Raw genomic sequence first — 15,721 nt, forward strand, 5'->3', positions numbered from 1 at the left:
CAAGTAGACACATTTGATTGTTTCCTCCAACCACCATGCCCTGCCCTACCTAGAAGATGCAAAGCTCTTAGTCCCAAGCATCAGAGACAGAACGTAGGACAAGGAAAAGAGGTAGGGAGGGGGAACCTATACACAGAATGCCAGGTAGGTTGTGAACAAGTAGTCCAACAGCAGGGAGAAGCCAGGGGAGATCTTGGTCTCCATTGGCTATCCCAAAAGGTTATTTGGTCAGCCTAGCCAAGCACTGCATATTTGTGGCCTGAAAGTAAGCCAGATAAAGAATCGTTCAAGGACTGCAGAAGGCCACCTCTCTAATCTCCAGCTCTCAAAGAGCAAAGCTAGTTAGAGTTGGATAGACTACTTAAGGAACATAAAGTTTCAGAGTCATATATTCCCCATACTAAAATAGGCATGGAAAATAGAGAAAAAAAGTAGAATGCAAATAGTAGAATGAGACAGGATTGATTAAATGACAAGGTTATAGAACTAGAAAGCAGAGGAAAGGAGTTTCCTACCAGGTTAAAGAACACATCAGGGTAGGCCAGGAAGAGAAGAGTCCTTCTTAGGCAAAACATAGTTAAGGAGAAGGTTCCTTACAGGCTTATAATAAGTTAAGTGATCAATTAACAAACGAAAGTATTCAAATCCTCTAATGATAAAAGAAACACAAATTAAAAACAACTCTGAGTTGCCACCCTTCACTTATCAAATTGACAAAGATGATTAAATATGATAAAATTAAATGCTGACACTACTATGGAAAAACAGGTGTGCTTCACCGGTTCATCACTGGTGGAGCTAAAAATTGGCGTGATTTTTTTAAAATTTATTTTTCTTTTATTAGGCAATAGGGCATTATATGAGAAGCAGAATGGTACAAAGAAGAGAAAACAGGCCATGAAATAAGGAACAAATGGGGGCTCAAGTCCCTCTGACACATACCTGTATAATTATGAATCTAACAACTTAATATCCCAGGCAACAAAAAGCCTAAGCAACAAATAAATGGCTGATTTGCATTAATGGAGATGATATATAAACCAGTAATAATCTACATTAATAAAATCACAGGTCAGGATTCTCAAAATAGCATTAAGTGATACAGCTATAAAACTTCACACCTCTGGTCCTAGGACTCCATTACTAGATTATATCATAGAGCTGTTACATGACAGGTTTAAAAAATAGACCTATTTGTTCAAAAATATTCCAAGCAAGGATATTTATAATATATAAAAACTAGTGGGGAGACCATATCTGATTAGAGAATAGCTGAACAAACGGAGAAATAAAAATATATTATGTCATAAATGACAATTATGATAAAAACCAAGAATTCAAAGAAGCTGAAGACTTAATATGTGTTTAAAAGAAGTGAAGCATAACCTGAAAAAAATATACATCATGACAACAATGTAAATAGAACCCCCCCAAAAAAAAATCTCTGTTAATATTATAATGACACTCAAAAAAAGGTTAGAAAACATACTTCTCTTCCTTCATTGCAGAAGATACAAAATTATGCATATTATACTGTCAGACATGATTGGTATACTGTTTAGTTTTTCTCAATGAATTTTTTTCTCTTTATTTTTTAAATCTTTACTCTTAGTAATAGCTAATTGGCAGCTGAGTGGATAGATCTGGACCTGAAGTCAGTAAGACCTGAGTTCAAATCTGATTTCAGACACTTATGAGTTTTGTGACCCTGGTCAAGTCACTCAATCTATTTAACTCAGTTTCCTCAATTGTAAAACAGAGATATATAAAAGCAACTACCTCAGAGTTATTATGAGAATCAAAAAGATAACATATGTAAAAAAGTGCTTTGTATAATTGCTGGCAATTAGAAAGCACTGAATAAAATTCCTCTTAAGAAAAAGGAGAGGGAAGACATATTTGGAAAAATGTTGTAAAAATAAAAGACACAACTAAAAATAAGAACTTTTTAAAAAATAAAAAACATTTGGAACATAAATTATAGACTTATATGAAGCAATAGTGAAGAAAGCAGATCCAAAAAAAGTAATATATACATTGACTTCAACTCTAGAAACAGAACAGAAACATGGATAAATACAAATAAATAAAAATGTATATGGTACAATAATATGTATATAAACAAATAATTGCCAGGCATTATACAAATGACTCCAAAGTATTAATTATGAAACATGATACTCACCTCCTGATAGAGGTGAAAAAATTCAGAGTGTAGAAGAAGTGTTTGTGTGTATGTGTTATACATACACATATACAGGGTAAGTGGTTTGTGAATGTGTGTGTGTATGTGTGTGTATACACACATATATGTATGAGTATTTTTCTTTCTTTTTGGACATGATCAATATGAAAATTTGCTGTGATTGACAACACATGCATATTAAAAGATTTTGTTTTACTTTCATTCTCTATGGGGAGAAGGGGTGTATGGGACAGGAGGGAGAAAAGGCAGCAGATTTTTGCTGACTTAAAAAAAATTTAATCTTAAAAAAAAAAAAAAAAAAAAAAAAGATAAATAAGGAATGATTCCAAGGAAAAGGATTCCAAGGTTCTCTAGTTACCTCTTTAGTGAGACTTTTAAATCATGGACTGACTATAAAAGCTAGTTTTAAGTCATCTTGAGAGATTTTCATAGGGTCCTGAAGACCAGAAAAAAATTCATCAAAACACAAGACCAAACAAAAAAACAAAATAGTCCACTGCAAAAAATAGGATCCAGGTATGAAAAAGCCTCTGAAACCAATCACAGGTCCAAATACATTGTCTCTCCAGAACCCAAAAATGGGTTCACATGGTTCAATGAAGAAAATTCTTTTTTTCTAGGAAAGAGAACTGCCATTTGGAATAAGAATTTTGTGAAGGTCCTATAGGAATGTAAAGTGGCCATCTTTAGCCTCCTGATTTTTAAAAAGTTGCCTTTCCTCATATTGCCCAGGTCCCACATCTCAATGTTCCTAACCTCTGCATCACCACTCTTGGCCCTCCATCATTGGGATTTCTCTAGCTTCAAACAAGTTGCTGCTGTAGAGCTTCAAAAGTCACTGAGTATGAGGGATAAGAAGGGCAGTGTTGAGAACACATGAATAATGTCCACTGTTTCCCTTCCCCATCCTTTCTCCTGTCCTCTCCCCATTACCTCCATTGAGCCAGCTTTACGGTTGCGGATGAGTGGGGATCTTCTTGGAAGACCAGAGATCTCAGAAGGCTGGGGTGATGTCTGCAACACCCGATCTGGCTCATCTTGCTCTTTACTACGGCACAGATCTTCCATACTGCCTTTGTCTGTCTGCAGCTCCTCATTCTGCATTATGTGTAAGAGAAGAAAAAGTGACCTCCTTCTCTAGCCCCTTTACCCTCTGCCACCAATGCTCTATATCCCAAGTTTTGAGATCCAGATTCCAGCACCTTTCCTACCTCTGAAGATGCTGGACGGAAGCCACAGCCAGTAGGGGCACTACCATCCTCCTCAACACCTTTCACACCAGGGCTGAAGTGTAATTCCACATGGAATCGCTCCTCCGATGAGGGATCCTAGAGGATACGATGAGAGGATGTAGAAGGATGGGATGGTAAGAAGCGGGGTGATAATGATGAAAAGGGTTCCAAGAAGAAAGGCACCTAATTCTTAGGTTTCTGTATGCTGCCTCTTTCTCCAGTACCAAATTGCTGTAAACCCTCTTCTACTGTAGTCTCTAAGGTCAAGGAATACTGCCTCCCCCAATCCTGTTGTCCTTTGTTCATGTGAAGTGACCAAATATAAATATTATTCCTCTACCTCCCATAGGAACTTGGGTCATTACAGAATCCACTTAAAGAAACACTTATAAAGCTCAGAGAGAAAGGAGACTTATCTAGATCTTGCTCTTCTCTCACTCTAGCAGCTGGTCCAGTGGCTGGGTTCCACATCATTCCCTCTGGCACTATTAATTTCTAAAACTGGTTCTGTTTACCAGGAAGCTCCTAACTGTCCTGGATAATGTAATACTCTGTAATCCAAATGATCTTCCACATTGTGACCCATGGATCATGGGGATGGGCAAGAACTTCCTTCTCTGACAATGGTTGGGAGAAGAGAGGGTAGATCTTTACCTGATCCTACATCTCCTTACCTGGGTATTGTCTTCATATAGCATGATGACAATCTGAGTCATGTAGTTGAGCTCTGAAATGGCACTGAGATAAGTCAGAGCCCTCTGCCATTGTGCATCCTGAGATTCCTATCAAAGATAAGGAAAGACATCTGAGAGCAGGAGATAAAATAGGATAGGGAAGGGTGATGAGCCAGAGGCTGGAATGGGGGAGGGCCAGGAAACCCAAAGAAAGGCTTGTTTAGAGAACAAGGAGAGCTAAGGAATGGAGCTTCCCAGGATGACAGGTAGGTGGAGAGAGAAGGTCCTTACATCAAGAAGCCCTCCATAACGGAAGACACTGAGCAGGGAATGGACATGGCTCTCACTGGTGAAGTAGAGACGAGTACGGACATGGCGGCCTGGGGAGAGCACCCCTCTGGAGTACCTGAGAAAGTTACCTCATCATTCATAAGTAGGTAGTCATAATACCACCCCTCCACCATGTCTTTCTTTCATCCCCAAAGAGGATCTTTTTCTCATATTCAGTAGTCCTCTTGGGCCCAAACCTCTCTAAATGTTCCAGATCTGACCTTCCCCAAGAGCCCTTTACATGCCCCACCCCAGCCAGTGCCCCCTTAACCCTCCCTCACAGGGGGTGCAGCTTGTTGACAGACTCATCCTCATGGGTTCGCTGTAGGTCAAGCTGAATCTTCCTCAGCAATGGGAGACAAAAGCCCACAGCAATCTCCAGTTTCTCCTCTCGGCTGATGCCGTACTCCTAGAGAACCAGAGGCTAAGTAAGCACTCAAGACAGCCTTTTGCTTCTGCCTACTCCCACTGACCCCCCCCCCCAAACCCGACACTATCCTCCTGCTTTCCTCTCATTCTTAGAGCTCTCCTCAAACCCATTATTGCTCCTGCAGTCCTGTGTTACCAAGATTCTTTTTATTTTGTTCTTACCAAGGGTACCTATCAAATGTGGTTGGTCAGCAGAGAAAGTTGTAGCAGTTCAACTAATCCCACCCTGCCTCGAACTTCCTTTCTCCTGTCCTTCCAGATTCTAACCATGAGCCATTTCCAGAACCAACCTGAGGAATGACCACATCAGCCAGAGCCTTGGAGAGTCGCAGCAGTTCTGCTGTCCCCTGGAGCCCCAGGCTCCCATTGTGCTGCACATCATACTTGACACAATCATAGATGTCAGGGATTTTGCTGATATCAAAGCGTCCATTTTTCTGTCGAAAATCACGTTCCAGCTTGCTCCAGCGCTGCAGCATCAATTCCAGAGTTTCACTGTGGTACAATTGCAAGTCTACAGGTAACAGGGAAAAGCCATATTAAGCAATGAGCTAAGGACTATGATTTGGTACACCATCACTTTCCTGGAGAGCAAACAATATTCCAAATATACTGGGTGCAAGAGGGAAGATTAGGATCTCCCCAGCACTCAGAGGAAGAGACAACAGAATCTTGACAACATCTTAGGGAAGAGATGGCAGTGTTCTTACCCACCTGCTGACTTGGGGTCCTGCAGCCGTTCCCGGATCTGGTGTGTGAGATTCTCAATCAAGACAAATACCTGGTTACAAATCTCCACAGGATTCTGAATTATGGCCATTGAGTTAAGCAGGGAAAGGCTGCCAGTAGGGGCCAGCTGAGGGAAACAAAGAGAGAAAGAGTATCATGAGTTCAGGGCTCCTCACCAGATTCCTGCAACTGATGGACATTTTTTGGTGGAGATCTATAACTTAAATTTAGTCATGAGCCATTTCCAGAACCAACCTGATTTGGAGATACTAGCCTGAATTCTCTTTCATCTGAGACAATTATGGTCAGTAAAGGGGGAAAGGAGTGGAGAAAGGGGCTGAGAAGGAGGAAAGGCCCTGAGGTCACCATAAATGAAGAAGGAATTGTCAGTGAAGGTAAATGTTCTTGATCATGTAACTGAGTCCTACAAGGGCATGGAGACAATTCACATAACCTAGAATCTTCCACATCTAACTCATAGTAAATAATGCAGGATAGAAAAAGGGTTGAAGGGCCAATTCTATCCAATGCAAAACTTAGTGAGGTGCAGAGAAGTAGGCAAAGCCTCATTACATCCTGGCCAACAGTCACTTACCTCTCCTTGGACCAACACAGAAAAAAATATTTGGTTATCCAATCCACTCAACTTCCCCAAAGAATAACACAAACAGTAATAGAAAGAGGAAATGGAGAGATGATGTTCAACTTCAATTTAGCAAATGATCCCCTTCTTACCAAAGCCTAGACTAACCCTGGAAATCAGATTGTCTTAGGGAAAGAGTGACTCTTATCTAGCCCTGAATGGGTCTTAAGATGGGGAACTCCTTTATCAGGCTGGGTATAAGACAGCTCTTTATGCAAAAGCAAAGCAGGTCTCCTGTCTTGATTCCAGTCTATAATATAAATGTAATCTGAGTCCACCAGAATAGATTTCATCCAGTCATAAAACAGAGCCACTAGGAAAAGGGAGGCAAAGCCTTAAGGAAACCCTGAGAATCCAAAAATGCCGAAAGACAAAAACAGGATACAACCATCTGAATGCAGTGACTGGGTGATTAGAAGATGAGATAGTTGGAGGATAGAGCACAAAGGAGCTCAGACCTGCTCATAGTCTCCAGGGCCAAAGGATGTATCCTGTTGTAGAATGTGATGTAATCGTGCCTTCACACGATGTTGGCAGCTGCTCAAAGAGTCACCATCACTGTCCAGAAGCCCATTCATGTTGGCACTCTTCACCATTTGCACCAGGATGGGTGTCAGCTCCCCCTCCAGTGCCAGCAATCCCTATGACAAGAGCCATGAGGAGTGGGGGCATTGTTAATCCCCTCTTTAGGCCAGTAGCCCTGGTGGTGGAGGGGTGGAATGGGCATAAGGGGATACAAAGAAGACACAGAGCTGATTTGGTTGGGGCAGGGGTGCCCCTACATCCCACCTCCTACTCCCAGAAGAGCAGAAAAGGGTCAGATAAAGTCATCCAGCTACCAATCTATTCTATTGAGATGAGCACCCCAAATCCCTTTATTGTATTAACCCTCCATCTAAATTAGCAGCATTTCCAACTGCCAATGTCCATGAGTTTGGGGTTAGGGTGGACACCTTGGCAAAGGCTGCAGCCGTCATCTGTACACGACCCTCATCTGAAGCATAGATCTTGAGGTCATGGCGGTAAGTGCTATGGAGCCGTAGAAGCCCACAACCAGGGAAGCCAGCATAGTCCCCTGGGAGTGAAGAGGACCACAAATAGACATCTGTCAGGATCCTAGAGCAGGGAAGAGGAAATTTATTCCTCCCCCCTGCAATATTTCCTTGTCAGGGTGATTTTTCCCCCCAATCTTGCTACTCATCCCATATTTTGTTCCAAACCCACCATAAGTTTATTCCTCAACAAACTCACCCTGGCCACCTGGATACATGCAGCGAAAAGCTCGTCCCAGCTCCTCAGCCTGGACACGACCAGCAGGAGTCAGCTCCCCACCCCACTTTAACACCAGCAGCAGTGATGGAGCAAGAGTCTTTTGCTGTTGATCTGAGGGTAATAGAAAGTAGTGAATTGGCACATTTAACCTGTATCAGATTGATTGCTTGCTCTCATGGGGAGGGAAAAAAATTTGGAAAACAAAGTCTTACAAAAATGAATGTTGATATATTTCAACATATTTAACATGTAATGGACTACCTAGGGTAGGAGGTGGGGGGGAAAGAGGGGAAAAATTTGGAACAAATTTATGCCAGGGTGAATATTGGAAAAATTACCCATGCATATGCTTTTTAAATAAAACGTTTTAATTTTTAAAAAAAGAATGTTGAAAACTATCTTTACATGCATTTGGAAAATTTGGAAAATTTAAAAAAATAAATGAATTAATGAATTAATAAGAAATCAGTGTAGCCATCTATGCTAGAAACACCAAGTGGATGAAGAATAGATGTTGCTCAGATAGTGACATACTGCAGGGTGGACAAACCATTGGCTTGGCCATTTGGTACTATATTTTTAATAAACAATGCATAAGGGGGAAAAAAAGCAGTGAATTGGGCCTGGACAACCATTTAGGAACACAGTATAATGTGGAGATCTGAATATCAACCTCAACAAATCTGAGTAGGAAGGGAAGAGGCTGGGGGATGAAACTAGAAAAGCAGGAAGGAGGTGGGCAAAAAATGGGTATTTTATGGGTCTAGAGCAGTGGTCCTCAAACTTTTTAAATAGGGGGCCAGTTCACTGTCCCTCAGATTGTTGGAGGGCCGGACTATAGTAAAAACAAAAACTCACACTCTGTCTCCGCCCATCAGCCCATCTGCCATAACCCAGTGTGCCGCATAAACGTCCTCAGCAGGCCATAGTTTGAGAACCCCTGGTCTAGAGATTCAGAGAACTAGAATAGGTTGTAGATATTACCTTGTTCCTCATTAGAGACCCTGGTTCCATGAGGATAGTAAGTCAGCTGTACCTTTCTATTGATGCCTGAGAAGTGACCATACCTGCCAAGAACAAAGTTCACTGTCCTTTCTAACCCCAGGACAGACTCCAGCTGACAGCCCATGTCAGGCTTCCTTATTCTCATCCCATTCCTTACATCTCCAATACAGTTTTCAGCTGCTCCAGCTTTCCTATCTTCTCTTCAATCTCACCACGAGGGTCCTTCTCCAGCTCTCCTAACAACAGCCGAGTGATGTCCAGCACCTCCTGAAGAGGGGGAATAATGGAATGTGTTCACAACTCTTGGTATTCACCCATCCATCTTAGGATCACTTTATATTTTTCCCTGACAGACTTCCTAAACTCATATTCCGTCCTCTTATGGTGATTGCCCTCCCCTTCACGCCTTTGCTCTTTAGGTTACTCACCTGCAGCTGCTCAGGCCTTTTCAGCTTCAGTTTCCCAGTTTTATAACCACCATGTTTTTCAAACAGTGCAAAAAACCTGAGCATGAATGAGTAAAAGAAAACATAAGTGAGAGAGTCAAAAACTGTAGGAACAAGCTATTTTAATCTGCCTTCCCTTTTCTTCACTTGGTATATGGACTCTCCCCTTACCTAGGGTGTGTAACTTCCATCTTCATTTTCTGTTTGGGAGTTCGATCCCCATGACGTATGATGGCAATGACACAACGGAGTTCCATCCTGGAAAGAAGGAACATGTTAGAGCAATCTCAATTAGCAAATCCCTTCATGAATGCCTGGGAGAGAAAAGAAATAGAGGTGTGGCTATGGAAACTGCCTAAAAGGGATCCCCTTATTAGTCTGGGGAGAGGTGATAGATGCTTATCAATGAGTCCTGGGAATCCACAGCTTCTCTTTCTCTTACATGGTACCAGATGTGGTAGGGACAATGGGAATGTCTTCAGCCTCTGTAGGAATAGACCAAGGAATCTGAAACTGGGGGGCAAGCTCCCGCATTATGGTATTCCTAGAAAGATATAAAAAAGTAGTGGAACAACCTTACTCATAACGATAAAAAACAAAAATGCAAAAGAGATCTCTGTTAAACAGGGGAAAAAAAGGGTAACCCCACTCCTCTCATCCAAACCAATGTCTTCCATACCATACCCCAAGATCTTGGCGCAGTCATCATAATATTTCATTGAGTTCTTGACAAAGCTGAAACCATTGACATCACAGACAAAGGAATGACCATTGGCACGAAGAAGGTCAAACCCACAGACTGTTTGCTGTGGAAGAGTTAAGGTGAAAGAACCAGGTTGGAAGAAAAGTTTCTTCCCCAATTTCCCATCCCTTTCCCCTTTAGCCTTTATTTCCCTTCACCACCATCACCATCCCACCATCTTAGATCTTCCTTTACCTTGAAAGCAACACAGACTTTCCTGGCCACTAGCTTCTCCATGGCAGTCAGCATGACTGGGTATCGAATCTCCTTCCCTTCACTGTCCCTTTCCACCTTTCCATCTAATGCTGGAGACTTTCGGGCTTCAGCATGGGCATAGTCTGGCCCCACTGTATACACCTACAAAAATATATTATTCCTGAGACAATTCACATCACACAATTCCCTCAGACCATTCGTGACATACATATTTGAAGAGATTATGAGAAATAAATCATTTTTTAAAAAGTGACTTTGAATATTATCTTTAGACTTGGTTTAGAATAAAGATCCTAAATCTGAGAAAATTAACATTCATCCACCTAAGGCTATCAGGGCATAAGTGCTGCTCCATCAACACCCCAACATTATCTTTCTTTTTCTACTTTAAAAAACTCCAACTGCAATATATCAAATGCTTTCACAAGTACAGTTATTACAGACATCATAAATTGTGACTCAGACCCCATATCTATACTCCTTACCTTGTAATTCCGGTACATTAATAAATCTATATTCAGCCTTCATTTTGTATATCCTCCCCTTATAATTCCAATCCCCCTCCTTAATAACTTCTTAACCTTTGATTATGGGTAATTCACTTTAAATTCTCATTTTTCTTATATCTAAAGGAAAGGAAATAGCTCTCTAAAATGAGAGGACTGAACTATATGGCCTCAGAGGATCCTTCTGCCTCCAAAATGGAATGATCTGTATAACTTGTAATACTCCCACCCTCTTCCCTCCTCTACAACCTTGACATCAGTGCCATCTGTGGGCATGAATTCCTCATAGATGTAAGATCCAGTTTTTCGGACACTGCTCTCAGGAGAGTACACACTGCTTCGGCTACCAATCTACAAAAAGGAAAGGAATTAAAAAACACATGGGTCCATCTTCCTTCACTATTTTGTTCCTGAATCTTTCAGCTTTTACCCCCACAATTCCATCCCTATTCTTCCATCTCTCTGCCCCTCCCCATATCCCTGACTGCCCCCACACCTTACGAAAGAGGCGCTGGCTCCCCCCACCAGCTGTGCTGGGATAGTAGATGTAGACGTTGTGATCCTCAGCACTCACTGGCTTCTCCACAAATGGTTTGGGAAACACAGCTCCATTCACCTCCACCTGGTCCTCACCCTCTATGAGGTTGCACTCTGAGAGGTAGAATATGGTCAGTTTTGGGGGCCTTGGGCACACCTCTTCTATCACTGAAATCCTCCCAGCGCCTCAGTCTCTGCAATCTTCAAGTTCACAAGCCCTGAATCCTAGGAACCATCCCAGAAGTTCTACCTCAAAATCCCTAGCCCTCCCTTATATACAACACAAAAACCCTACTTAACTGGTAATAGCAGAAAATTGGATGGATACTGAGCTAGGATTAGACTGGGCAAAGGATGGAGCTGGATACTTACCCTCTGGCCGGGCAGGGTCACGATTAAGCACAGCATATCGAGGCAGATCAATACCCTCCTCTTGCAGGATTCGGTATACTTCCCTCCTGCAACCCCAAAACTATTAGCTAGAGAAAGCATGAGGGGAAGGGTGGGGATGGGAGTTCAGTGGAGATAAAAGGTATTGGAGCACAATGTGAAAAAGAAGCACATTTCTAATTATGCCCTTTGCCCAAATGGGATTCCCAAATGCTAGTGGTTAAATCTGTGGGCAACAACAAAGAAAGACTCAATTGAACATATTTGACAGGCCAGTAGAAAGCCATACCTGTCCTGGATATAATACTGCATAGTTAGATCATTGATGAGGAAGGGATTTCGAAGCTTGGCATAGGCAACTGCTTTGTCCAGGGGGAAACCTAGCAGAAAGGCAGAATACAATACACAAATATTATAAAAAGAAGAATTTTCAGTTTTTAGTATCCCTCTATCTACTAACCCTACCACTATTCCTGACTCATTTCCCAAAGTCTCAAAAGATCCTTTAGAATTATTTCCAGGAGCTCAAACTTTTTGATGTGCAACTGTCTTAAGATATAATGCATAACCCCTCCCCCTACCCTAAGATGGTATTTTCCCCCCAAAAAATGTCAGGGGTAATTAAACACCACCATGCATTGTCACTCTTCCCATGTGATACAATAGTGAAGGGCTAATAATCTAAATTTCTAAACCCCACCATTCTCAATCCCATTTTACTTTTTTCTCCCTAAAGTCCTCACCTTTGGAGTGGAAAGAAATGAGGCAGTGGCAAGGTGGCCAGTTCTCCACAGGCTCATTGAGAATAACATCCTCACCCAGAATAATCACAGTTAGGTAATCAAAGCGGCATAGTCGTTCTAAGATCTGGGTCATTGGCTTGGACTTGGACTTCTTGGTCATGGCACAAATGCCAACAATAATCTGCCGTTCAAGAGGCTGCAATGTGGAAGATGTTGTCAGAAAACCTGTGGCAGGACTTCCTAGGGATACAAAGCCTCCTCTTTTGCCAGAACATTGGATTTCCCATATATAAGCTAGAGGATACAGTCAAGCCTAAGGAACACGTTCCGAAGTACAGGGCACCCCCTTTTCCACCCACCCCAAAACAAATTTAGGAATTCCCACTGCCCATAGAATATTGTCTTCTCCATAGTAGCACAGCAGGGTATTTTTGAGACCAGGCATCAAGTTAGCCAGCAACCCCTTAGATTCTAACAAGTTCACTGGAGCAAAGGTTCTACAAATGAAGAACCATCTCTTCAAACAGGAAAGAGGTGGTTACCACTGAATGATGCCTAAGCTGCCAAAGTCTCTCCACATTACACCTTTTGTTCTTCATGTACTTACCACTTCATCTTCCTCATCTTCAAGGAGCTCACTTTCACTCTCCTCCACACTCATGCCTGCTCCCTGGGTGCCCAGCCCCTCATCCCCAGCTCCAACGAAGAAGCGGGGCGTGGCACTCTCGATCTCACTGGCCGTCAGAGACCACATTCCCACCAGGAGACCCACTCATCCCGATCTGCAGGAGACAGCACTCATCAGCCCCCATGGTGGAGAGAGGACAAGAATACTGGAGAGGGAACTGCATGGGGGACTAGGGGAAGCATGGAAACAAGACAAAAGTTACACTGCGACTACAGGTGCAAGATGATGAGAAATAAGTAAGGGAGAAGCAGCCAGCTGAAAGCAACAAATAACTAAAAATAAGAAAAGTAAACAAAAGGGAAAAGTCAACAGTTATTCCAGGAATGAAACTATGACCAGAGTCAGGGAGCTAACTCTTATGGTGCTGACATTTCAGTACTTCCAGTGGAAAGGTGTTTTCAGTAACAAATGGGAGGAGCAGCTCCTCTTAAGGAGATTGATAAGTGAGATGGTTGACAAAGACTAATTCTAGACTTAGAACTCAATTTGAAGAAGAGAATTCTTTACATTCTCAAATGTGTCTACAAAGAGCAAGATGCCCTTACTTACAGAATAGAAAATGGGTAAACCAGGTAAGTATCTAAATTTGGAACTTTCTTAGACCTCTTCCCTCACTCTCAAAGGCTTAGAGGTATTAACAAAAAAATGAAAGAAGCCTTCAGATCACGGTCCCGAGATCATCATCCCCAATTCAAACCAGAAGTTTACTTAGGTGTCAACTGCCCCAGAGGCTATTTTCCATCTAACCCATAGCTTTTTCCAACTCAAAGAAACGTACAAAAGACTAGATGTCTAAACAAAGACCATCAAACTATTGGAGAGACTAGCCTATGGGGCACACTTCTACCGATATATTGTCAGACTGAAAGCTGAGCACTTTCACACACATTTCTCTCATGAGGGATCCTAAGCTCCAGGTATTAAAGGACAGGGTTCTGCTTAGACAATAGCCAGGAAAAATTCTCAGAAATAACTGCTTGAAAGTTCTGCAGAATGGCATTATAGAAAGAATACCAAACTTAGGATCAGAATAGCTGAGTTCAAATCCAGACTCTGCCACTTTCTAGTATGATTCTAAGAAAGCCATTTGTCTCAGATTCAGTTTCTTCAGTTGCAAAATATGAATACTCCTACTTTTATTCCCTACCCCATAGTGTTTTTATAAGTGAAGAGCTTTGGAAAATGCTATATGAGTTCTATGTGAATACTTACTTTACTTACTTCACCCAACCTTTTAAAATATTTTTCAATCTTCAATTTCTATTTTGATTTTATACCCTCCCACTACAGGTGATATTTTCTGTAATTATAATTGACTTGTTCCCACAGAGACCTCTATCTTTTTGATCATCTCCCTCCTTTTTCTATCCCTCAATCATGATTTGAGAAACTTCATTTTCCTTGATCCCTTCCTAGGCCTTAAAAATATCTTCTCATTTCCTTTTGTGTATCTTGTAGAATGCCTCTCTGCCTATATCATTTTGTTATTGCTTTGGACTCAGTGACCTGGCCTGATTTTCATGCCTTATAAGTATTCCCAAGTCTTTGTACAGTTCTGAATTTAAACAGCTTAGATTTTTTTCTATCCTCCCTGTTCTTTCTCTACATCAGAATTTCCTGATGTTTAAGATTCTTCTGATTCTGTGCACTTCCACTCATGAAGTCCCTTCTGATCTTGCTCTAACTTCACAACAGTTGTCTTCCTGACTTCATATTTCATACTAATGACAGAAACATGGGTGCTTGGTTATGTATTCAGAATAGTTCCATAAGTTAAAATATTCAGAAGTTCCATAAACATCAATAAGAATGGACTTGTCTTTTTATTTGATTACATTATATAATTATTGCTTTATTAATATAAGGCTTGCATGAGGAAATAAGTATTCACTTTGATTATGTGAGGGTTTATTTAACTAAGTTTTTTTTTTAAATATAAATAAAGAGCTGATGGGTCTTAACTCTCACATGGCTAGCCCAAAGAGAAGACTGAAAAGAGGTAAAGAAGAGAATTTTTTACATATTCAAATGTGTCAGTAAAAAGCAAGATGTCCTCATTTAAAGAATAGAAAAGGGGTAAACAAGCTAAATATCTAAACAAGGGAAACTTCTTAAGATTAGGAAAGAATTACCACAAGATAGTACTCTGAAATCTTAGAGCAAGGACTCTTAATCTGAGGCTCACAGACAGATTTCAAAAGGTATATATAAACTTGGATGGAAAAAAAATAACATCCTATTCACTAACATCTAATTGAAGTCTATCATTTACTTCAATTATGAATGTAAGTAAATTATTCTTCCAAGATGTCTATAGGTTTCACCAGACTGTCTAAAGGGTGTCCATGACGCACAAAAAAAGAATCCTTGCCTTAGGGGACATCAAGAAGGAGGGACTAGAAAGTGTCCATAGCAATGATAAGCCTAGCAAAGAGGCTTGTGTGAGAGAACAGGCATATACTTTGATTACAGTGAGATTTACTTCTATGTATCTTTTCTAGAAGCTAGGTCATCATATCAAACTACCTTTCCTTTCTCTTTCTCCTCCCCCCTCCCCCATATATGATGGCAACAGAGTAGAACTTCAGATTCTGCTCTAAGACCTTTAGGCAACCTCACTCAGTACAGAATCAACAGAGAAAAAGGAAAGCAGTCTCCTCTCAAAGGACTGCTTTGGATTAAGAAAGGAGGAGGGGAGGAAGCAGAGGTGGGGACAGTGAAGGAGCAAGGGAAAAAACCTTGAGATGAAAGCAAAACTGGGACTGGGGTAGCCAAATTACAAAAATACCGAGAATCACAACGACGGGTACTTTTAATATTAATTTTCATAAATGCACTTTTTTGCCAGAACATTCTACTCTCCACTGCACATAAGTATTTGTTTTGTGATAAGGTGCATTGCTACAAGAAAGGTTCAAAGCCTCCCATAGAAA

General features: G+C 41.2%; 1 protein-coding gene across 6 annotated transcripts in view; it reads right to left on the minus strand.

Moving 5' to 3' along the window:
* The window catches only part of PPIP5K1 (diphosphoinositol pentakisphosphate kinase 1), a 44,039-nt gene that overhangs the window by 27,393 nt on the left and 925 nt on the right, over nt 1-15,721 (minus strand). For 5 of the 6 annotated variants that reach the window (XM_074289454.1, XM_074289451.1, XM_074289452.1 and 2 more), the window contains exons 2-24: nt 12,708-12,882; nt 12,101-12,296; nt 11,647-11,737; nt 11,340-11,425; nt 10,927-11,081; nt 10,680-10,781; nt 9,904-10,065; nt 9,651-9,772; nt 9,409-9,510; nt 9,138-9,224; nt 8,949-9,024; nt 8,678-8,787; nt 8,500-8,582; nt 7,495-7,626; nt 7,197-7,318; nt 6,702-6,884; nt 5,586-5,727; nt 5,162-5,385; nt 4,724-4,851; nt 4,404-4,518; nt 4,113-4,220; nt 3,418-3,534; nt 3,140-3,304 (exon numbers count right to left, since the gene is read on the minus strand). In XM_074289454.1, coding sequence (XP_074145555.1) covers nt 3,140-3,304; nt 3,418-3,534; nt 4,113-4,220; nt 4,404-4,518; nt 4,724-4,851; nt 5,162-5,385; nt 5,586-5,727; nt 6,702-6,884; nt 7,197-7,318; nt 7,495-7,626; nt 8,500-8,582; nt 8,678-8,787; nt 8,949-9,024; nt 9,138-9,224; nt 9,409-9,510; nt 9,651-9,772; nt 9,904-10,065; nt 10,680-10,781; nt 10,927-11,081; nt 11,340-11,425; nt 11,647-11,737; nt 12,101-12,296; nt 12,708-12,854 — 2,955 coding nt within the window. In that variant the 5' untranslated portion in view covers nt 12,855-12,882. Of the gene's footprint in view, nt 1-3,139; nt 3,305-3,417; nt 3,535-4,112; nt 4,221-4,403; nt 4,519-4,723; nt 4,852-5,161; nt 5,386-5,585; nt 5,728-6,701; nt 6,885-7,196; nt 7,319-7,494; nt 7,627-8,499; nt 8,583-8,677; nt 8,788-8,948; nt 9,025-9,137; nt 9,225-9,408; nt 9,511-9,650; nt 9,773-9,903; nt 10,066-10,679; nt 10,782-10,926; nt 11,082-11,339; nt 11,426-11,646; nt 11,738-12,100; nt 12,297-12,707; nt 12,883-15,721 lie in introns of those variants that run through there. The other variant, XM_074289455.1, reaches the window with a different exon arrangement.

Source organism: Sminthopsis crassicaudata, chromosome 2 (assembly GCF_048593235.1).
Source record: "Sminthopsis crassicaudata isolate SCR6 chromosome 2, ASM4859323v1, whole genome shotgun sequence".
In the NCBI taxonomy this organism is placed as follows: domain Eukaryota; kingdom Metazoa; phylum Chordata; class Mammalia; order Dasyuromorphia; family Dasyuridae; genus Sminthopsis; species Sminthopsis crassicaudata.